Source organism: Acromyrmex echinatior, chromosome 6, assembly GCF_024713525.1.
Source record: "Acromyrmex echinatior isolate Ae372 chromosome 6, ASM2471352v2, whole genome shotgun sequence".
NCBI classification, from domain to species: Eukaryota; Metazoa; Arthropoda; class Insecta; order Hymenoptera; family Formicidae; genus Acromyrmex; species Acromyrmex echinatior.
The window spans coordinates 1,479,521-1,504,954 of NC_141857.1; the positions used below are offsets into that span (position 1 = coordinate 1,479,521).

Sequence of the window (25,434 nt, forward strand, 5' to 3'; positions counted from 1 at the left end):
AGTAAGATTACGGAAATCACAGATTACAGAACACTCTTTTCGTTCGTATAACTGGCTTCCCCTTACGTGAGAGAAACCGTACATCTCTATACGCGCGATTATATATACGCTCAAATATGAATTGCCCGAGGTAAATATTCGATATTATTTCTTCCAGCAACCTTGACTATGGAATGATCTACCTTGTACGTCGAGTAAAGGTATCTGATCGGTATGTTCAACGTACATCTGGCTTCATCCTAATATATATAATTTATGCAATCATAACGTTGACCTCTTGAACATGAATTTATATTGTAATTACTCAATTATAAGTTATATTAATAAATAAATGTAAAATAAATTATGTTTTAATATTTACTTTAATGTAATTAAAATAAAATGTTATATGATTTTAATATAATTAAGACCACAATTTATATATGAAAATATTTTGATGTTTAAAAATTAGAAAGCAAGCATTTCAAGATCTTTTTAAACCTATCAATCAGATCTTTTAAATATATATCTATCATTATATTCCTATAATTAAATGAATGTATAAAAATATAACAAGTATCATTTCTTACACGTAAGAGTATTTTGCGATTTTATCGTACAATCCTTAACTAGATAATAAGCTTCCTAGTACATCTAACTTGTGTGTGGAACCGTAACGGCTATAATGACTGGTTGAGATACTTTCACATGTCGCCTGGTAACCACATTGTAACATGTTCCGCCTAGTTTCACAGGAAGTGACTAAGAATCAGTTTATATCGTGGCAGTTATTGCAGTATGATAACTTGCAATACTTCGTAAGTGTATTACATAAGAAAAATTCAACAAGCTGTTTCATAAACATTTAAATTGATGATTAATTTCTTGTCACTATGGTTGCGCAATGTAGTTAAAACCATAGAAATATGCGAGCAATTAAAAATATAATACACTCAGAAAAATGATTTTTATTTGTTGTAAAATAAAGCTCAAGTTTGAGCAAATTCCTCGTGTAAACATCAAAGGATAAGGTAACGCTGGATTTTACAAAAGGCCGAGTTAATAATTTAATGTTTATTCTGCTAAGACAGCACAGTGTAAAAAAAAGAAACGTAATAATTATATACAAGAGTATCATTAATATCGATTGTCATATCAGACTATCGTCAATGCAGGTCGAAACCGAGTTCATGACCGCCACCGAATCCACCATGTCCGCCTCCGTAACCGCCTCCAAAGCCGCCGCCTCCACCAAAGCCGCCGCCGCCGCCTCCGTGACCGCCTTCATGCACCAGGACCGGATACGATTCCTTTACGACGACCGGCACCTTGACCGGATAGGGCAATTCCTTTTCCACGGGGTAAGGTACTTTATATGGTACGGTATATGGAACAGGCACCTTGACGGGTATCTTTATGGGCACCTTGACAGGTACTGGAACCGGTTTCTCCACAGGAATTGGTACAGTCTTCTCTACTGGAACCGGATAAGGCTTTGGTACGTGATACGGTATCGGGTTGTCCACCGGAACCTTCACCGGCACATGTACAGGTACTGGTACGCTTTTCTCAACGGTGTAGGGCACCGGAACTGGCACCGAGACCTCGCGATGGATCGTGATGCCGGAAATTCTTCCACCATCACCGCCACCGCCGCCGCCGCCGCCGCCGCCGCCTCCACCAAAACCGCCGCCGAAATCACCACCGCCGAAGCCACCGAAATCGTGGCCGCCGAAACCACCGCCGCCGCCAAAGCCACCATGACCCAGACTCAGTTCCAGTCCGCGCTTGCTCTTGGCATCCTTTGACTCGACCCCTTTGCTGTCGGACTTCTTGGTCTCAGTGGCCAGAGCCACCGTCGCCACAAGGGCGAGGAGCACGAGGATCTGCGAATAAACGTGTGTTAATTGCGGTTCTTCATGGTCAAGGTTTAGATTAGCTTTGTTAACTTGGGAAGCTTTGAAGATCTCGCTGGAGTTCACAAAAATTTTATCCATTTTTATTATACAATAAATGATTCGACAATACAAAAAATGCAAACAAAGAAAATCTCAAAAAAGCACGATGTACAACAAAATTAAATTATAGTCTGTTATAAACATGAAACATTGCAAGATAAAAATATAATCAGTATATAAAATCTAATCTTCTCTAATATTGTATTTAAAGTATTCTATTTAAAGTAAATTTATTGAAATTTCACTCTTGTAATGAAAGAAAGAATCGCACCGTAATCTCTACAATTTTAACACTGTATGTGATGGTGTGAGAAATCAACACCAATCTCACACCGTCAATAATACTAAATCCCGACGCGTTCCTCATTTATCGCGCATAATTCCGTGCATAATCCTCCGTGCGAGATACCCTAAAGATACCCTTGTCAGAGCCCTATTTACGCGCCGCTGTGCCAGCAGCGCACGCTCACCTGCGAAGTGCTCATGGTAGCCTTCGGGAGTGCACACTGAAGTTGCATCGTGCCAATCAGCAGCATATATACCGGCACTTTCGCCGTGCTCGCTGGCCCACTCCCCGGAAAATCGTTCGTCCAACGCCGGAACGCCAGCTTTAAGGTGGTCCGATTGTACTGCTATCCCGCACAAATCCGTTCAGCATTAAGCCGTTTTCCCACGGGCTACCGCTTGGTAAGGTTGATTACTACCGGATGCCCGGATACAAGCCGCGTAACGTCGCCGTCCCATCGCTCGTTCCAACTAGTTCCAATCGTTATCCCCTCACCAAGGAAGAACCGCAACTCAAAAGTGCGGAATTGATCCGACTCTTTCGCGTGCCCGTTTTAATCGCGCTTTCTGTCTTTCTTTCACTTTTACATGAGAATCATTATAAGCGGACTCGACTTGCTTTTTTTTTGTTTGCACCTCGCGTAAATTTTATTGGATATAATGATGATCGTAGCTCTTAGCGCATTACACAACGCATCGCTATTCACTGTATGAACAAAGACAAGTAGAAAATTCGACGATGAACAAGCAAAGTAATAAATAATATACAAGTTGATATGCCATTATCAATCGCGATAGTAAACAATCTCAGAAAAATATAATATTAAAAATATAATTTTTATAAAATTGCTTAAAATTCGTATTTGCCTTAATATTATAATTATTATGAAAGTCTTAAGGAAGCTGTAACATAACAGTTTTAGCGTCCAAGCTTTCGCCTAAGACATAAGTGGATGGTAATATGATGGAGAATATTCGAATTAATCTGACAGCGTGCGATCGACAATCTTAAATTTAATTCTACGATCTTCACACACTTTCGCTAAACATTTTATTAGCATACTCATAAAGTATCACTCGAGATTTAAAACATAATTTTTATCGATTCTGTTTATCAGGCAATTAACTTCTGCGACTAGGAAGAAACTTTGACGTTGCATAATTCTCGTCAAAATTAAGCCACGTTATACTATTTCGGACAACGAAACTTATGTTTGAAATTGAAATCTTTCTCAATCAATTCACGACTGATTTTATGAGCAAGCTCGATTTCAACGTAAATTAAATAATAAGAAGATTCATAAGCGTGACAAAACCCATAGTGAAACGATGTACATACAAAACGGTGTAACAATTAGACTTTCTCCATGTGACATGTACACTATATATCCCGGTATCATGGTCGATGGTTATTTAATTAAAAAATAAATTTGCAATACGCAAAGGAAGTTGGCAAGAAATTACAATTAATGTTTAATTACGCCTAATGCCGTCGACGTTACACACATTGGTGACCATGAAAGAGACGTGAAAATTTGCATTTCGACACATCAACGTGGCGCAATCAACGTGTTGTTTTTTTCAATCACTTTCGCCAAGTTTTAGTAGTACTATTTTTTGTTCACCTAGTAATATTTTTAAAGGAATCGAAGGTCTAAACTGGCAATCGACCGCGTCGTTAATAACGTAACACCTGAATCACCCGATGTCGAAATGAAGGCAACATTTTTCTCATTTCTTTGACACTATATGCTTTGATTTTAATATACAGTTATCAGATCTTATAAAGACATATACCACCGCTTTAAACCATTGACGCACTAACTTTTTATTGGAACTACTTTCATAATTGATTCATGGATACTTTAGCATTAAACTTAATTTTTACACATATCCTTCCCAAGTGACATTTTATTGGCAGGTGAACCAATGTAATTCTAGGTAAACATGTTCTGATGACATCTTTGCAAAAGGTCTCACTTGCATATGATATTTTATTTGAAAATGATTACTACGCAAGGAATATGCAATTATATTTGTTCAATATACTGATCGTATAATATATGATTATAGGCCAGATATGTGCGCGATATACGTATCAAATAAATATTTACATTTCGCACAGACTATCGCAAAGTTTCAACATTGCCGAGCATTTACATTATTTAGTAAACAATAGTATTGATTATTTAATGCATCGGTCACAGATTTCGTTTAATGAGAATAGACTCATTACAAATTCATTTAACCGAGTTACTTTTATTTAATATGTTAAACTCTCTCGACTAAAACGAGTGCGATAATTGAATAACTATTGCACACGATGTGGGATATGATGTGGTAATCTTCACTTTTCTCTGTTTAATTATTAAAATCATGACCCATTTTATATATCTTTACGCTTTGTTTGCTTGTAACATAAATTTCCTCTTTTCTAAATTATCATAATTCATTAATGAAATAATTATAAAAGAGTTAAGATTATACTATATCTTCAATTTGTTTTTTTTTCTTAGCACACTCTAGTTTGATAAATAAAAAAAGTACACGAGTGAAAGAGAGAGTCAATTATTAATTTTTTTATTGACTCGTTTCTTTGGCCGCCCAATAAAGCATTTTACATTCAGTACAATCTTTAAAATAGCCTACTTATAATTTTATTTATAGGCGTCCATAACTTACGCAAACAGTTTTTGCTGCTGTTACCTGTTCTTCTTAAATGGTCAGCTTGTAATTTTAAAAATTAAACTGCGTCTTATCTCTTATTTCTAAGAGTAATACGTAAACGCTTTTTCGACGCATAGTTTAATGATTAAAATAAATGCGCAAAAAAATTTCCCAAAGATTGATAAATGTTCATAAAATTAACCATGCGTAAAATATACATGTTCATTAACCGTAACACGTGCAGTAAAAAAAAAAGTAAATCAAATACAAGCAAAAGTAAAAATTTATAAACCTACAATCGCCGTTAGACACGCGAGGCATATCCCAGAATATCAACCTTCGAAGAAATATCTAACTAAGCTCTCCAAAAAAAGTTGTCAAAAAAATAAAAATTCCGTTTTATCTTTCCAAAGTGCAAATTACGTTTGTGTTCGATGGGTGATGTCACGGAGTGGGAAGGATGTAACTAGAAAACGGCTTGATAAACACCTTGAGCGAGAACATCTATCCATATATTCATGAGAGCCACGGTCTGGCCGACTCCAAAGCCTTTCCCATTATTGCATAAGGTTACGCTTGTGGTCGGTGAAGCAGAAATGCAGACTACGCGAAAATCCCACTACCGACGACATCCGCCCGCACTGTCGTCTCGTAACGCGCGAGAATCCACTGGTGCACTTAGGGCGCATTTATACGCCACCGTCGCCACCCTCTTCTGCGGTCTAAAGTTCAAGTGACTCGAACTTGGAGAAAAAAAATTCTGCAGAGATAAGGATCGCCAATTGAAAGTTCGCATCAGAATTCTCAGAGATGGCTTCTCGCAAAATCAATTAACGTTTACGCAGACGAAACTACTGCTTGAAAAAATATCGCTGGTTAAATTAATGACGTCGACTCTGCGATTCTAATGAACTTTGGCAGAGAAAAGGTACACTATATGCAGACATTTACGTTGACATTAGACACAGGTGCTCACGTGCAGGGGATTAATACTGCATACGAGCACAGATGAGGTCGGTTTGCTCGTCACGTATGAGATCAAGAGATTTTCGTGGTTTTGTGAAAAAGTTTTCTAAACAAGATTTGTGGAGAGGAAGTGCGATTTGTCAAAATTTACATAATTGCGGCCTCATAAATATCGGGAGATTGGTAGAAAGTATACGATCACCGGGATCGCCAACTTCGGTATGAACACGTATCGTTTGCATTATATCCGGCAAATATAATCGGTCAGCTTACTTCACCAAGTTCCGTATACGTAATGATATTACAATCGTCCGAACGAAAAAAAAACCGACTGAAGTTTTCACCGCGATAGATTTAATCTGATATTCCTATAGCGAGCTCAACAGTTTCCTGACGTTATTCTTGCTGCAGGAAGACTTTCGAGCAAATAACTTCGCAATTAAAATCGCGCTGCTCGTATATGTAATTCAGGACGTAATAACATTTTGCGCAAAGCCACTTATGACACAATAAGTGCACAAAGAAGTTTAACCTGAGAAAGAATTAACTATATATAGCGTTACGTGAGGATTCTGTGCATCGCGACGAACAAAAACGTTCGTGAACTGTCGTAAAGTTGAACCTTTCGTAATAAGATTATTTTAATCGATTGTTTAATATGTCAAATCTATATATTAATCCTATCTAAACATTTTATTAATTATTATTGATTTAATATTATATATGCGCGTATAATGACATTAGTGCGTAAAATTAATTTATTAATATGAATAACATAAATAAATAACGTTAATTTATATTATGCATGTATTATGCAAACATGTAATATATTGAAATAAATTTAAAGCGCAGCACTCGGTAACTTTCAATCAATTTGTACAGATCTGTCGTTGCTGTTCGATAAAAACATATACAGTGATAGCCGGTTTAGAGTAGAAATGGCCGCAGAAAATTAGTCATCTCGACACCAGCGCGTGTCATTAGTTTTGAATTCAATGAATTAGACTTGCGGCTTCAGAAATTAATAACTAGTCGTCATGCACGCTCGCGCAATTGTCGATTAGCCAGAAGCGATGTTTCAGCTAATTAACTGCCTACATTCTATAGCATAATTTTTTCCGTTATCACTCGACGTAGCAATAAATACCTTCCAAGAGAACCTTTCAAATGAGAAAAATTCGTAGTAAATGTACTAATTAATTTTCAATAAGTTGCTACTGAGAGACTCTCATTCGAGAAAAGTATTGAAAGAGATAAAACCGAAGTTTCCGATGCGCCCAAAATCGTCGATTGACGGATTTCGTGATCGTGTCGGAAAACAGCAGCGCGAGCAGATTGTGGTCTCTAGTGAATCACTATAAATTCATCGAAACGATTTAATCCTCGGGTATAGGTCAAGTGGAAACTATCGCATACATCCCACCCTCGATTTTCACTGCAGTTCGATCGACGGTCAATCAATAGGGAGGGAACCCTCAGCCTCTCGAAACACTCCCTATCCCGCCAGAAGTCAAATCAATATTTTCGGATTCAAATATGGAAATCCAAATTCAAATGTATGGAAATTTATTCGTATCGATAACCCTGATAAACCATGGATACGCGAGTATTCTAATACCCTTCGAACCGAGATCGAGATACAAAGTCATTCCGAGATTAACTGTGCCCGCGGGAACTACGTGTGATAAACCAAAAATCGTACCGCCATCACCAAGCAAAACCGAGTTTCTACGTTTCGCAGCGAAAACCATTTCCGGTACGCAAGAATTTTATCCGACCGCGTTAACGAGTTCCAACAACTTCTTATTAAAGCGGTATAACGGCCAACATCTTCGAATCATTCTCTCTAATTTCACGGCTGGTGACGACGGCTATCTTCTTCTCGGCGACAAATGTCGTGGCACACGAAACTGTAGAAAAGAGATAATACGTTGAACATAGCATGCTATGACTATGGAAATGAGGCGAGTATATTAAGTTTGAACAAGTTGAGACTGAATGTAAATGTTTCAATGCGTTCATATATCCGTAAAATGAAAAAAAATAAGTTAAGAAAAACACTTTCGTTGTCAAAAAATTTCAATTCACTCTTCTCAGATTAATTAAGCTTTTAATATTTATGAGTAATATTTGATTTCTCGAAAACGCAGAACACAAAAAACATCGATCAAATTGCATTAATAAAAAATTTATGTGTAATATTATGTGTAATGTTTATTTTAATGTATCAATCCGATTTTTAATTAAGATTTTTATAACGCGTAATCATGAAACGTATTAACAAAGTAAAATAGATACTGATTGAAATATGAAGAATTACGCAAAAAGTTTTTTTTCTTATAAAGGAATATAAAAAATAATTATTTTACGTATCAAGTATATATTTTTTATAAAATGTTAAAATATCCTAAGATAATATATCATGCACATTAACAGACCATAAAAAATTTTATTTCGTATGATTAATGTTTCAATGTTTCATGTTGGTAGTAGATAAAGTAATCATTAAAATAAAAATAACTGATAATGATTAAGAGAATTTATCATCAATGAATGAATTATTTCTACCATGTGCCTTACTATCACTGAGAAAAGTTTACGCAAGAAGTTCACGCAAGCGTATCAAACAGTACGAATCTTTTTCGATTTTTGTTATAGAAACGCGTTTCTACTTCGAATTAAATGGACTCGAAAACGCGACAAGACAGTTAAGAAAAAAAGCAATGAGAAAATAGACGCGAAGACAAAGGCAGACGAAGAAAGGGAGACATCGTCTACAGTGCGTTGTCTTCCTTTCCTCCTGTTAACTTCCTACCCGCCGACAATTTCATCGGCACGCTCGAGTTGCCCAGCGGACACGCCGTTGCGTCCCCTATAAAAGCGAGGGTAGACCATGGCGGTACCAGTGTGCTCACTGCCGACCAACATGAACAGCACCGACAAGCTGAAAGTGAGTAGCTCCAACGAGATAGCCGCTCGAATCGCTTGTAGAAATCCGATCCGTACTTAGCAGTCTGTAACGTGTTGTAGGCACAGTCTTTCATTCTCAAGCGGCCTATTTCTTAATAAATATGCTTAATAGAATAGGCTTAAAAGCAAATTTTGACTTGCGAATTTGTCGTATACCAAACTCGAAATTATTAAAAATTTCATTTCCTTGGGTACTTCGTTCTTTTCAAAACCATTGATAAAACATAAATTATATTTCCAAAAATTTTAGTGAAATTATATAATACAATATAATTATATATACTTCGACTTTATCTAATAATAATCTCATTTTATTAAATTTTTCAATATCTTAATTAAAAAGTTTTTTTAAAAATATTTTCTCAAATCATTAATCCTACAAAAAGTTATCAAAACAAATTATAATAAAAGAGAGAGAGAGAAAGACAGAGAGAAGCCCTATATACCTACATCATATATACTCATAAATCTTACAATAATACTTATCAAACAATTTATAAAATCAAAGATGCTCATCCGTTTCCTTGCTTTCGACAGGTAATACTCCTATGCGGCCTAGTATTATCGGTCGTAGCCGAAGAGGCGAAGAAGACCGAATCTAGCGCTAAGCCCAAGGATGAAAAATCGAAGCGAGGACTGGAGCTAAGTCTAGGTGATCACGGTGGTTTTGGGGGCGGTTTCGGTGGCCATGATTTAGGCGGTGGATTCGGAGGCGGTGGACTCGGAGGCGGAGGTGGATTTGGTGGTGGCCATGAAATAATCTCTACTGATCACATCAAGGCGGTTACGGTCACGAAGCACGTGCCAGTACCGCATCCGTATCCGGTGGAGGTCACGAAGCACGTGCCCTATCCGGTAAAGGTGCCAGTCAAAGTACCTGTCGATCGTCCGTACCCGGTCCACGTACCGAAACCTTACCCAGTGGAGGTCACGAAGCACGTGCCCTATCCAGTGGAGAAGCCAGTGCCCTTCCCGGTCAAGGTACCCATAAAGGTGCCCATCAAGGTACCCTATCCAGTCAAAGTACCAGTCAAGGTCCCGGTCGAAGTGTCGAAACCAGTGCCCTACCCGGTCAAGGTACCCGTAGTCGTCAAAGAGCCTTATCCCGTAGTCGTTAAGAGTCATCACGAAGAGGGTGGTTTCGGCGGCGGTGATATCGGCGGATTTGGCGGCCACGATTTTGGCGGTCACGACTTTGGCGGCGGTGATTTCGGCGGACATTATTGAGAAAATGAGCGTATGAGAAGAAACGAAGACTTCATCGTCTTTCCCTTTTTTGTTTGACGGCTCGCGGCCCAAGAGACCAAGAGATATTCGAAGGATCGATCGTCGAAGGATCGAGGAACGACTGGCAAAAGATGTGGCAAAAGTTGCCACATTGTTAATTAATAGAAGTCAATACGATGCGTAAATATTGTATTCTTCGCGATCCAATCCTCGAATTGTACTATACACCCCGTAAATGTAAAAAATAAATAAAGTATTTTTTTTTACATAACGACTGCTTACGAAACATTTGAACGTTGGGAGGGTTGGGGGAGGAAGCGATAGAGAAACGTATTAGCCGGACACGTTATGCGATTATGAGGAATTGCGAGGAAACTTTCACTCTTCGATATTACGTGAGTTGCGCCAAGAAAGGTACACCTGTTCCACCACAAGCGGCATATATGTACCGCATGGAAAAAGCGTCACTCATATAGGAATCGTTAAAGTAAACGAACGGCTGCGTCGGCGGAAGGGGAAGGCGTAAATGTCAGTGTGCGAAAATTGCAGTAAATATCCGCGAATATTCTCTCGCCTCTCTCCCTAGAAGATTAATCTTATAGACTTTCGACACACGCATTACGCGCTATCGTGCACGACGTATGCGCACATTGCGCCACAAGGAATCAGCCCGGCACGACTAATGTAAGTTGTTAAGCCGCCAATTGCGTCGTTCGATTTTTCAGGGCTGCACCGATCGTTCGACAATCATTCCTGGGACGCGGTGGAAAGTGTATAAAAATCGGAAAGGGCATGTTGCCAAACAGTTGCGCGATTTTGAAACGCTATTTACGCACAAACGCGTTTACGACATCTGTCCGATGTTATCAAAATTTATGGATCTGTCAATGTTTTAGTTGCTTTTATTTTACATGCGAATATACTCTAATTATGCGTAACGTGTTCTGAAATACATAATTTTTTTAAATTCCATTACACGCACACATATATTTCTCATGTAAATTTCTGGTGTGAAAGTAGTTAAATAAATATTTTTAATATACGCATCAGAAGCAGTCTATCAATTGTAAAATATTAAGCCTGTCACTTAATTTCATTTAATACTATTAGGTGTTGGAATTAATTCGTAGCGTTTTACAAGTGATGGGAAGTACTTTCATTAATGTATTTTTTAATGCTCATGTGAAATAAATAACATTCTTTCATTAAAAAACGCTACGAATTAATTCCAAAACCTAATATATTTTATCGATTGATCATAAATATGTTCGTGCCTTCGAGATATCTGAAAAATGCGCATAAATTAAACGGTAAATTAACTTCAGTCTTAGTTGTGCGTTTCTCAATTTAATGATCTGATTGTTAATCTAATTAGCCTATGCAAGATATAACCAGATTTACTCCGAACGTAAATCGACATCATTGGAATTAATAGACATTTTCTCACATTCTTTTCCGTGAAAATACTCTAAGCGAATAATGTTGCTGCTACATTCATTTTCGTTTTCAGATTTTGTATCATCTTTAAATTTTCCTTATGTCATGCACATAGAAAAATATACATACAGTACAAACAATAATTGTTAAAACAAACAATTATTTTTGTTTCAAGTATTTCAAAAGCTCATGTACTCGCAAATTTATATCATAAGTTTATTACAAACATATTTTTTCAGAACATATTTTGAAAATATATTCCTAAGTAAGAATTTAATACTTCAATCAACAGCATTAAATCAAAGTAAATTTATTTATTATATAAAATCACTTCCGATCAGTTTTATAAATGTTCTTCAAAAGAAAATTAATTCTTGTGTTAAGTATATTAATGAGTTTTTCTAAAATTTATGATAAGCAAGATAAAATAATCGTTACAACTTATTTAACATAGAAAATATAAAATAGATTCCAAAAACTTATTTAAAATATTAAACAAGAAATACATCAGAAGCTATTTAAAACAATTAAGACTAAATAATTATTTTACATCTTCTATTTTAAATATAGTTTTTGAATATGAGCGAGCTTTGATAATAAGTATTTTAATATTATCAAGAAAATATTCTTTGTTAAAGAATAAAAAAAATTGTTTTATAAGCCGTTACTTAAAAAAAAAGAAAGTAAATGAATAATTATTTTTCTTAACAATAGAATAATATTTTTCTGTGTGTGTTTTCATCTTACGTATACAGAGTATTTCTGAAATAACATCCACTAATTTCGCAATAATTAATCAGACATTAATTTCTAAATAATATTGCCGAAATAGATAAATAGATAAATAGATAAATCAATGTATAAGACAAGATATCTTTCATAGTTCTTTGTGAGATATTTTGAAAATATTTCTTAAAAAATTCTTAAAAATACCTTAAAGTTGTCTTATACGTCAATTTTAGACCTCTTGCTCATTGAGTAACTAAAAAAAGATATTGCGAAAACTGCAAAATGCTAGAGGACTTTTCGATTCAGTTTTTTATTAGCACTGTATGATTAGTGGGCGTTATTTCAGAAACATCTTGTATAGCTAGGATAACTCTGGTAATCAGTCAGGAGACGCAGACCTAATTGCCTCCCACGGTTATAGACCTGTATCTCAACTATACAAGTTCCTTCACATACGTACATCTTATGTACCATTATGTACATCCTACGCGCGGCAGCGTGATTCGTTCCGACGATATTGTGTCTCATTAATACGTGGATAAACCGAGCCGACTCGAGAGGTATTGAATGTCATCGTCGCCATCGCGGCTCGTTCTCGCGGCACTCTTCCTTTTCTCCAGCATCTTACTTTCGTCGTTCAGATATCGTATAATCGGATAGCAACGTCGTTTCACCACACCCTGGACTCGTTTCCGCATGCTGGGTCCGCTTCCGCCGCGCATACTAGAAACTGAAAGCGACTAGCGCGAACCACACGAGTATAATCTTAAAATCCAAGGAAGTCGACTCTTGGGACAAGAGAGACTGTCACGCTTGCTTGTTACGTATACATCGAGAAATGTCACCCAATGCAATTTGGTGAAATTATGGGGATTAAGACGATGACATGGCTTTGTTTAGATGCCGCAACGAGCAGTACTTTCATTGTAGACGAATTATATCTTATTAATATTATTACGGTCGCAAAAATTGATTAGTCATAGATGGCAATGCGTTCAATATCGTCTATGTAATCGATTAGACAAACGTGAAGATTGACAAACATCGTTCAACAAGACTGACAGACATCGAGTGAAGTCTTGACTAAATTTATCTTCTTGCGAGTGTGCAAAAGTGTTACACACTCGAGACGCGATCGATCGATGAGCAAATCTCGGGTTATCTAACACGTGCGTGCCAGGTAATCATAGTTAATAGCCTAGGAAGTTCGCGCGTAAAAGGAAAGAGAGATTTCTTCGATTAGTCGCATGTGCATACAGGAATAAACTGGGATGTACACACTACGTTTATAAACATTCGGCATAGTCGACGCAGGATTATATAATAAGTATCTCTAATAAATGCACGCAGTGATTACGCTATTCCGTTTAACCGTGACGTAATCTTCTTCTTTAACAAACGGTGGACCATTCAAGAAAAGCGCATGATTGCTGTTTCTCAGAGATTGTAAAAGCTGTAATAGTAATCCTAAGATCTAGAATTTTCTACTAATGCATGCAGTTAAAAAGTGTACTATTATCAAACTATTATCTTTTATCTTCCAAATGAAAAATGCTTAAAAAGGATTTTTTATTAATTTGCCTAACATTATTAGCCATTTCTCAATTACATTTCTTTCAAGTGCGATGATATTCAAATAAAGTCATATTGCATGCGCCTTGACATCTCAATTGCACAACAAACAACACACGTTACGTTTTGAGAAATTGTGATTTAACGCTAGCATTAATCTCGGTACGAACATCTACTTCGGAACTCGGAAAAAACACCAGGATGGAAAGTAACGAGGATGTTGATGTCGATGATATTAATTCACAATTGTCGAAGATAACATTATGTCAAGTAGTTTCCCATAGCGTTAGGCGTAACCCGAGGCACAATATATATTTATGATGTAAATGCGGTGCGGAACTGTGATTTTACGTCGTGATTTTATGGGAGCGCACGACCCCCGTCCTTTTCACGAACGTTCGTTACGTCGCGACCGTGCCGCTAATAAGATTCCAGACAGCGATCTTATCGCGCTCAATTAGAGAAATCTCGTGGGCGGAGAGGCGACGCGGCTGAGTGAGGCAGAAAACGATGGTCGTTGCGCTCTATGCACTTTCGCGATATTTCCTTATTTTTTCGAAAAATGCATTTCGCCTAAAGCTGATATTACTGTGTATGATTGCAAATTGATAACATAAGTATTAATATGAGTGTAAGTTTAATGTTAAAAACGTGACTTCATAAAAATAATGCGTTACTGTTTCTTTTTGTAACTCGTTATTATATTTGATCGTTATTATATACCTCATATTTTCAGGAATGGCAGTGACTATCGCAATGCAGCCTAAAGTACAAAACATTTTTCAATATTTAAATTTCTATTATAAAATACTGCTAGATAATTAAAAATAATACGATTTATTAATTCCATATAGCACTCTTTATCGCAGAAATGTTCCTACAAACGTTCTCAGAACATTGAGACATTCTCAGGATGTTCTTCAGAATGTTCCTTAAAAATCTGTGCTATATAAGAAATAGTTATAAAAATAATATGAAATAGTTAGTTATAAAAATAGTACAAAATTAAAGTAACGGCTAAATTTATTACTGTTATTGTAAAAATATAATAACATTACTGTTCAGACAGAAAAAGTAAATAATCGTTACTGAAAAAACGAAAACAACAACGGCATTACAAGTAACGTATTACTTTCCAGTCTTGAAAAAAAAAACAGTCTGATATATAAATTTCAAATTTTAACATTAATTTACTGCTAATGAGAACATAATAATTTGGAACATAATAACTTTTTCATATTCTAGATGTACTCCAAATTATTGTTCTCAGTAGTATATATATATATATATATATATATATATATATATATTGATTGTGAGTGATCCAAAATTCATGAATTCGGAGTACAGGATACTTTATGCTAAAACAAACAATTTTTTCTGTTAGCAAATAAGCGCAAAAATTATTTATCAGATGCAATTTTGCTAAAGGAAAAAGTTGTTCTTTGTACTAAAACAAACAATTTTTTCCTGTAGTAAAATTATTTGATAAATAATTTTTGCATTTATTCATTTAACTTCAACCTGCTCTCCTGCAAAAACTAGACGCAATTTTGTAAAAGGAAAAAGTTGTTTCTTTTAGCATATCATGTCCTGTACTCCGAATTCGGATCACCCTATATATATATATATATAAAATATATAATTTTTTACCAATAGATATTAATTTAATAGATAGAACATAAACATTCTACATTTTGATATTAGTAATTAGTATTAAGTCGACAATCATTTCTTCGTGCAAATAAATGGGATTATCGAGATATACGATAGAAAAAATTTTGACGCTGTTCTGCGTTGAAAGACTATGTCGCGAGTAGCATCGTATATTTTACAATTCTCTTAAAAAAGTACTACAACACATTTTTTTAAAAGAATTGCAAAATGCTCGACATAGTCTTTCGAAACAAAAAGCGCTTCTTTCTATTGTATATTTCGATAATTCCACTTGTTTGCACGTAATAATTGTCACTGTTAATATTACTAATGTCAAAATGTAGAATGTTTATGTTCTATTAATAAAATTGCCTTCGTAGTAACTAGTAAGATAAGCAAAGTAAAAGATTATGACCTTCAAAAAAGAAATTCCAAAATATAAAAAAAAACGTAAATATCGAATGCGTTTTTCTGTGATAATCAATCGAAAAAATTGTTTCAGTACCAATTTAATTAATGCAGAACGCTAATCGTATTAATAAATTACTTGTTTCATTTATAGAATTATTCTCCGATTAAAGTTTACATAATTTTCTTTTATCTATTGTGCTATTCAACATTCTACAAAATATAAATGTAGTGAATTTATAAAATGGTTATTCATTAACATCGTTTTATAGTAATGTTAACCATGAATTATCTTTTCTTTCGAATTCATTTAATTAAATAAATATGTAATCATTGATATTATGCATATTTGTACGTTTTTCATTATAAAAATTCAATTGCACAAACATACATGATCAATTTTTTATTTTTTTTTCTTTTAGGCTGATATTCATACTTAAATCTTATATTCAAAACTATCTTAAGATGAACTATCTTAAGATGAATCAGATTAATCAGATAGCATCTTAAGACATTACTTAATTCGGCCTTAGAATTTGTAGATTATAATATTTCGTCATATAATTCTTCTTTATGTAACTCTTTGCAATAAATGCAACAACTTAATAACTGCCTGTAAAAACTTATATCTATTATTAGAAATAATTGACTAAATTGCGCATTAATTCTTATACGTGCGAAATGATAATAAATAAATCCAAGGTTAGTCGAACGGCCAAGTAAATTGCCACGCTATCGATCTGAAATACGAAGGTAATAACCCTAAAGAGTGAAAAGAGTATGTGGACTATAATAAATCGGTATAATTGGACGGTTCTAATTGGCTCGCAATTCAAGGTAATCTACGATATTTTTGCATAGCTCTACAGATGTTCTTACTCGTTCTAAATCTTCCGAAAAGAGCTTCAATAAAACTTGTAATCACCCAATTTATCACACACAAATTATTAATTTACATAATACTATTTATATTTTATTCATCATATCTATTAAAAAGTATTTGGCAAAAAATATAATATCCTATGTATACTGATTTTTGTTTAAGAAAAATAAATTATAATTTTTATCTATATACTCATTAGATACGTAAATTTTTATCAGTTTAAGTCAATATTATCAAAATTAAAATAAACCTTTAACGTTATTAAAATAAATGGCAGAAAATCAACGTATTTATTCCATTCGAATAATTATTAATATAATACAATATCATTTATCCTATAAACTAATAAACAAAGCATTTTTATTTTTATTAAAATTATGTACCTCTATATTTGTACGTGTATATTTGCATTTATTCTATTCAAAATATTCAAACTTTATACAATGACTTGCGAAATTAATCGAATCGTATTATTATTATAAAAATTCTTTTTAAAATTCGTAAACAAAAATACATTTGTTAACGAAGATCATAGATATTTATTTATTTACATTAATAATGACGTTATACTGATACTGAAAAATCGATTGTTTTGTTCGCATCAGTTGTACGTATAATTAATAATTATATATAATTGTATAATACATTTTATCATATCAGCTTCATAAGTCATTGTATAATCTTTTCTTTTTCCTCTTTTGGAAATCGTATCGAAATTGTTATATTTGATTTAAAGGACTTAATTAATATAATTATAGAGATGTTTCAATTTCTACTATTTTCTTTCCTACTAGCTTAAGATCGATCAAATTCCTACCGATATCATCACAAGCCACAGCTTTATGTTCTCTCAACTTGACCATTCAATCTTAAACTGCAGAAAATGGTCGCATTATCTGGAAGTTCTAGTCCGCGTGGTTTTTCTTAATTGTGCTAACAATAATATATCCACGAGAAAAAGCTGTTGCAGTTAATAATCATATCCGTCATATCGCATAAATAGACTAAAATAATTCAACGAAATTATTACTTTCTTTTACGTAATATCTGAAGGTAAATTCCTAGAATTCTTATAAAGCACATCACAAAAAGCGGTTAAATTAATCGTTAAAGTAACTTTACTATCTACAGCAAAGTTATAAATTTAACTTTCATCAAAAGAAGAACGTCTATAACAAACTGCATGTTCGCGATAGAACAAAGAAACTTATGTTATCGGCATTCAAAAATCCATCATAACAAAAAAACACAGATATTTATCCATTTAATCTCCTTCCGCTCTTGTATGTACAAATATAAATATAAACGTGAAAATGACAACTCGCGTTTAATAATTAATTATTAGAAAAAAGAGAAAATAAAGTAATAAGATAATAAGTAACAATAATAAACAAAACTAAAGAATATATTTGAAAATCTATTTTTATTATTCGTTATATGAACTATATAATTAATTCAAGAATAAAAAAAAATTTAATAAAGAAAAATTGTAATATAAACGCTGCACAAGTTTATTCTCTTATACAGCAAAATATATTGATGAAATTTTTCATCTCATTATGTCGATTTCTCATTTTCTGCCTCATTTATGTCATCATGAAAAAGCTTTGAAATTCTAGAGAAGATCCGGGAGATATACATACGATGGTGTCGTAATATTATACGCTGTACAGCACGCTGTTCGCAGTGCAGTAACGATTACGCATTACAACTGACTTTGCATTTCCTCGATCGTGTACAGGATCGCTTATACATCACTACCGGCGCAGCGTAAAAGTGCATCGACTTTCGCGCGGACTACTTCTGCCGGCCACGTGAACGCGATTTTCCCGCGAGGCTTTTTGTTCCTCGTCTAGGATATAAACGCGAAGGAAATTGCGCCGTCACGACTCGGTTTCCCGTAACGTTAGCCACTTTGCCGTGTAATGTTGCACTTGGGGAGAATAGCGCGGTTTAAAATTACATCGCGATGCGCGCGATGATATGCAGATTAATATGTACGTTTCCGCAACCTCCCGGGTCGCGAAACAACGAGAAAGATCGCTTAAACTTGTTCAAAAGGTTTAATTAAAAGGTGTCACTCCTTATGCGTACCTGACAAAAATTATGGCACAAGCAAATTAAAAGAATACGTATGTATTCAACAAATTGTGTTTGTAACAAATTTCTTTCAAAGTACAAGTACTTTTAAAGATTGATAAAGAAAGGGAAAGCATGTTATTACATTATAATCATGTTCAAATTTCAATATGTGAAACGGTTATTTTACTAATCGAATTATAAGATTCAGCGATGCAAAAGATCATCTATCCATAACCTATCCTAAATGTTCCTTGATCTTATCTTTTACACAATCATATATATTAATCAGTAATTCAAGTGATAGTTAATAATGTTTTAAAAACGCGAACAATCGATAACGATAATATTATAAACAATAGTTAGAACTTTAGAACAAGGGTAATGAGATAATATTATACAGATTGCAACAGGGTCTTCCCCTTTTTCTCGGCGGCATCGATGAATCATTGAGAATAGATAATAGAAATATTACACAACTGTAATGGAATAATCTTCCCCTTTTTCCTAACATCGGTGCTCATATCGAGGACAATGGAAACGATAAAATAAACAATTGCAACACATATAATAAAGTGCAGTAAAAAATCAAAATTTGAAAAAGTTAAGCCGTTTAGTTTGCCCTATATTACTGAAAATCTTATTGGCATTGACCGTTAATCATTTTACGGTTTAACTGATTTGATTCATATTTTGGCTTTGTAAAATTATAAAGTTTGTAATCCTCTGGTATCTTACAAAAACGGAATTTTAAAAAAATTAAGTCCTTTTTGACAAAGTTTGTAGACAGACAAATGGATACTATGAAATTATGCAGTAGAAATTAAGAAATTTGCTATACTACTTAGATCCGGTTCCATTAATATAAGATTAATAATCCCAAATCAATTTATCCTTTATCTTTTCTAATTCTGAGAATTAAAAAAAAATAAACTGTAAGTTAAACCGAAATTAAAATTAATTTTGTGTAATGGAACTGGACCTTAGTATACGTAAGTAAAAATAAGTACGAGATTAGATTGGAATCAATTCTCTTAATAATTGTCTGATTTGTTTGATATCAATATTATATCAATATTATTATCAATATCCCACTATAAATATTATAAATATTATATCAGTTTAATAATATTAGGTGCGCAACTAAGTTCTCGCTGTTATTTTGATGAAAATGCAACTTTATTGTGAAAAATGGTTACAAATGAATCATTGAAAGTATTGCCCATCGCTAGTTACTACTTTTTCCCATCTTTTTGGCAGAGCTCGTATACCATCACGATAAAACTGTTCACTTACTGCTGGAGCCATCTGTTGACAAACAGCGGGAACTTAGTTGCGCATCTAATATATTGTGCACAGAAGTATTTTTATATCCATTTCCAATTAAACGATGCCAGTATCCATTGCCGACATCAGAATCCACACACGACAATTAATAAGACGTAAGTAATTAAATATTATAAATAATTAAATATTAATGTTTTGTATTGTATATTTTTCATTGCATTAAATACATTAATTCAGTCAATTTATTATTTGATCCACTACAAATATTTAATAAACTTTAATAATATAAAATTACTTGTAGTGCCTATACTATAAAAAAATTACATGTAAAATTACAATAATTATAGCAGATAATTTTAAAATCCACACAGACAAAAATAATTTTTACTGTTATAGCAAACCTATAATTGCTACTGTATATTCGTAATGGCAGCGATAAAATTTAGTTGATATAACCAGTTTTAGAAATTATTTGTTATTAGAGAATCTGTTTTATTGCTAAGATAGAAAAAAATTTGCTGTGTGTATTTGTCTTTAGAACCAAAGTTAATTTGCTGTTAAAACAAAAAAATATGTTCTTAGCAAATTTTTTTACTATTGAAACAAAATTACTTATTCATTCAAATCCATTATGACAGCAAAAGAAATTTGTTATTGTAATCGATTTGTGTTATTACAACAAAATTTGATGTGTTAGAATGCATCTTATATCCTGCGTATTCTTAAATGACTCTCTGGAGTCTTTTGTTATTATAACGTCGCAGTGTTCATAAACGTATTATTGCGAGTGATCTCTCAATATTTTATCGCATTTATTTTCATTTTTCTTATTATTCACGTTATATACTTCTGTTACTTTATTCAACGTCAACGTGTATTCATAATGATATGAAATCTGCTGTACAATTAAGGAATGTCTAAAATTAACTCTTACCGTACAAAGTCGAGTCACTAGTGATCGAGCGATTCCTGTTTGTACAAGTGTCTTTCAGTAATTATAAATTAGATTACATTTTATTATTTTCCAAAATGAAGTTTCAATATTTATTCTAGAAAGTATGTTGATGAATTTTTAGAGATTTTTTTTAACTATTCTGAATAGGTAAAAAAAAAATGAACAGATCTAGTGACTCAGTTTGTATGGAGCACCAAATTATACCTTGTATTGTAAGAGTTAATACATTTTTTTAGTACATCTCTTGATTATGTTTGTTGTCTAATCGAGAGATGTATTAAAAAGATGTATTAATTTTGAAATAATTTCTTCAGGCATTCCTCAATTGTCTAGCAGATTTCGTATATTCTTTTAGCTGAATTATTTCGTTTATACAATTAAAATATGTCATTAATTTAGTAAACATATCTTGCTACAATAGCAAATTTAATTCGTTCGTATAGTTTAAATAAATTATTTGTAGAACAAACTCATCTTGCTAGTTTTTCAAATATACTTTACTTTTGTAACAAATTGTATTGGTAATGCAACAAAAAAGATTAGTTGATTAAAAATTCATTTATTCTTACAGCAAAATAATTTATAATTTTAGCTAAATTATATTCAACAAATAGCAATCTTTTAACAAATCTCTTTGCTGTCCATATAGTAACTGATAAATTTTACTACAGTATAGTAGCATAAATACTCTACCAGCAAATTTTCTCGATGCATAAAAACTATAAAATATTCTATTATCGTATAATTTTCCGCCTAATATTAATATATATTTATACAATTAGAAATAAAAATACTCATTTTCATAAAATCGTATTATTTTAAATATTTCTACTATAAATAATACATATTTAAATTGTGTAATTTTTACACATATTATTAATATAACATAGAATTTATATATTTTTTTTTACAATGTAACGATATGCAATATATTCTTTCATAAATGCTTCTCTGAAAAATAATAAAAACCGTAAAAAGATTATCGAAACAATATAAAGTTAAAAGTTATTCATAATATAAGCAGATCTTTTATTAGAAATAATAAAAAAAAACATTTAATTCAAGATTTAATGATACATACAAATTTTGATGCAAACTGGAAAAAGATGATTTGCATTCGCTTGGGAATAAAACTTCGTGAGAGTTCTCAAGTTCTCAAGTTAGGTTTACGATATGATAATTTCATTTTAAATGCAATAACGTAAAAATAATGTTTCCTTTCAACCTTTCGCAACGTGACAAATAGCTGGAAGGTGAGGGCCGTTGTAATTATTTTACCTTACCACGGAATAGTTAGGACAAGTGATCAAAATTATATATGAAACGACCTTAGATATATCTAATGTATACTGTCGCTCAAAGATTCTTTTTACATGACGTCAATATAAACGGTTCCACACGATTAACTGTAAAAATTATTATTATGAATGTTTGTATTTCAATATGCAGTCAGCCGGATAGTTTCACGGTCCAAATAACTCAAAAGGGACACATGTTGTTTATAGTGCCGAATTATTATTAATCAGGTATAACCCACACATCGGAATTTTCTCTTATCCCGAAATGAACTTAGTGAATGTTGTCTTCGATCAAACCTTCACAAAACTCAGAAAATAATAATTAGTCTAGTAGGAATCGATTCAAATGTTAAATTGAGTAAGAATTATACGCAAAATCATCAATTTAAATTTCTGCAAATATTAATTATTTTATAAAAAAAATTTAATATGATCTTCTTTTTATTTATTATTAATTATATTATCAGATAAATTGTGTTATCTTAATACTGAATATTAATAAGCAATATACCTAATTATGGTAAAGATTGAAGTTTCCAATAGAAAGTTTCCAATAGACATATATGTAAATTTCTAATTAAATTGATCAAAAACAATAATTAGAAATTCAGAATAAGATTAATAAGAGTCTAACGCTGATGTAAGAGCGAAGAGTTAGGAGATGCAGATAATACTTAGGTGTTGGCGGTTATCTTCATTTATTGTATCAAACGTTTCGCTCAATTTGGGGCCTTCTAAACAAGCAATAACTTGTTTACTTCATCATTGTTTGTTTAGATGTTCCCTTATCAATTAAAAATCCTTTTATCATTTAAAAATCCCCTTATCATTTAGAAGTTCTCTTATCACTTAGAAGTCTTCTTATTTGCAAGTGACTTACTTTCAACGCTCATATTTCTACTTTCTCGCTGAAGACTCCAAAGTTAGACTCTCATTAGCCTTGTTCTGAATTTCTAATTATTGTTTTTAAGAGTGAATCCTTACTTATATATTTATATATTTATGTAATTGTTTAAATTGTTTAAATTGATCATAATTAATTTAATATACATTTTCATGTCAATTAATTTATTATTCACTGTTATCCTGCAATATCCAGGTCAGTAATCACACACATACAAACACAAACACACACACACACGCACGCACGCACGCACGCACGCACGCACACGCACACAAAGGAAAGAAATTACATTAAAGAAATTACATTTCTTTAGATATATGCCTGAATATATATCTGAATATCCGATGACCCAACAGTATTTTTCATCTAAAAAACTTTCTTGGCTAGTAATATTATTTTAAAAAATTGATATGCTCCAAGTAAATTTAACGCTCTATAATTGTTTAAATAACATCCGGAAGAAAATTGAACGCGACTATTCGTTTTGTAAAACAATTATAGTTCGCCCGTCTGATAATTATTATCTTCACTTTTTCATCGTTACAGAAACTAGGCAAGAGAATTATACAGTCCAATCAAAGATTGTCGTTTTTAACAATGAATAAAAACAGGTAACACATGAAATCCTTTATTAAATTTTATTATGATAAAAATACTAAGATATTTTTATGGAATAAGATTTATAGATTATAAGATTTAGGTTAGAAAAAAGAATTAAAATAAGAAAAATTTATTGTAAAATTAAAAACGGCTAAAAATATGATTTGAGATTTCAATTGTTGATCGATATATAAACTTATGCATAGAGCACTGAAACGTATGAATCTAATAAACAATAAATTAAATAATATACAATATCTAGTAATAATTAGATTTCATAAAATCATATTCTTTTAGACATTTTTAATTTTACAATAAATTTTTTTTTTTATTAAACATATTTTCTTTTAGCACCAAATCAAAGCCTGCAAAAGAGGCTATTATTGTACAATGTGTTCAACCTTATGCGAATCATCTTTATAAGGTAAGAACGATGAATGAAGAGCAATTTCAAAATATCAAATGTAGATGTAATAAACACCATATTATTCGTCTTAATAATCTAAGAATTAATAATCTGCCATAATCTTATTAACTTTCTTATTTATAAATTATTTTCGGTTCTAGTAATCTAAATTTTTATGTGCAGTCTTATAACATAAACATACCCGTGGACTATCTTCTCAAAAAAGCGAAAAACTATATTAGGGAGAATGGAAAATCTATAATTGTCATTCCTGATTTAGAGATATTAGGAGGTTATTTTAAAATAAGTAATGGAACCTTGAGGTCAGCACTACTATAATCATTATATAACACAATCGAGAAAATGAATGCATATTTTTTGTACAATATTTTTATTGAATTATCTACTTCAGCAAAATAATTAACTTTTCAGAGATTTTTCAAGTCTGAAAAGAATGGGAAATGCAACTATATCCAACACAGGAAGTATACAAGCTAAATTTGGATTTTCCACACTTAAATTAAAGTGTAATTATGAGGTTAGGTTTATAAATTACTAGATATCAATGATTAAAAAATATTAAGCATAAAAGCATTCAATTTTTTTTTAATATTAATATTGGTTTTAATACACAGCTTATAATTGGCTCCACGGTCATCAGTGGCAACATATTCGCAGCTATTAATGGATTAGGAATAGCGACGAAACTAAATGTTAATTATGATAAAACATACGACGTGAATTTGGAGTACTTCAAAATAAATCATGGTAAAATCACTGTAAAAATGACTGGTCTAATTAATTTAATAAATTTCATAATCAGTCAATTCTCTTCATTAAATGAATTGAATACTATATTGTACGACATGATCGAAGTTACAATCAATAATTTCATTAAAGAGCAAATTACATTTCATTTGTAATTTATAATGAAGTCTTTCAATTATAATCATGCAAACCGTATGAATTAACAATCTTTCAGTAATGCGATAAGTATAGGTTTTAAAAAATCCCACTATATAGGATATACCCAAGCAGAACAGCAAGTCACGATAACGTTAAAATGAATCGAAAATGATTGAAAAATGACTTTTAATGATTATTTTGGAGTCATTTTGACATCATTTTGATATCATAATGACTTGTTCTGCTTGTTGTTCTGCTTGGG

General features: G+C 32.6%; 4 protein-coding genes across 6 annotated transcripts in view; 2 read left to right on the top strand and 2 right to left on the bottom strand.

Moving 5' to 3' along the window:
• The window catches only part of LOC105143170 (uncharacterized), a 440,192-nt gene that overhangs the window by 375,671 nt on the left and 39,087 nt on the right, over positions 1–25,434 (bottom strand). The window lies entirely within an intron of this gene.
• Positions 1,039–2,508, bottom strand: LOC105153192 (uncharacterized). The gene is made up of 2 exons (XM_011067900.2): positions 2,408–2,508; positions 1,039–1,865 (listed from the first exon to the last, which is right to left on the bottom strand). Exons 1-2 carry the CDS (start codon positions 2,471–2,473, stop codon positions 1,146–1,148), a joined length of 786 nt encoding a protein of 261 aa, XP_011066202.1. The 5' UTR covers positions 2,474–2,508; the 3' UTR covers positions 1,039–1,145.
• Positions 8,704–10,323, top strand: LOC105153193 (uncharacterized). The gene is made up of 2 exons (XM_011067901.2): positions 8,704–8,805; positions 9,363–10,323. Exons 1-2 carry the CDS (start codon positions 8,749–8,751, stop codon positions 10,050–10,052), a joined length of 747 nt encoding a protein of 248 aa, XP_011066203.1. The 5' UTR covers positions 8,704–8,748; the 3' UTR covers positions 10,053–10,323.
• LOC105153194 (uncharacterized) lies at positions 20,148–25,386 on the top strand. Of its 3 annotated transcripts, none has more exons than XM_011067902.2 (6): positions 20,148–20,258; positions 23,807–23,871; positions 24,212–24,284; positions 24,450–24,589; positions 24,699–24,804; positions 24,902–25,383. In XM_011067902.2, the coding sequence occupies exons 2-6, from the start codon at positions 23,858–23,860 to the stop codon at positions 25,187–25,189; spliced, it is 621 nt and encodes a 206-aa protein (XP_011066204.1). In that variant the 5' UTR covers positions 20,148–20,258; positions 23,807–23,857; the 3' UTR covers positions 25,190–25,383. The 3 variants fall into 3 exon arrangements, with proteins under 3 accessions (XP_011066204.1, XP_011066205.1, XP_011066206.1); XM_011067903.2 differs by lacking the exon at positions 20,148–20,258 and adding an exon at positions 23,237–23,455; XM_011067904.2 differs by lacking the exon at positions 20,148–20,258 and having other exon boundaries at positions 24,428–24,589; positions 24,902–25,386.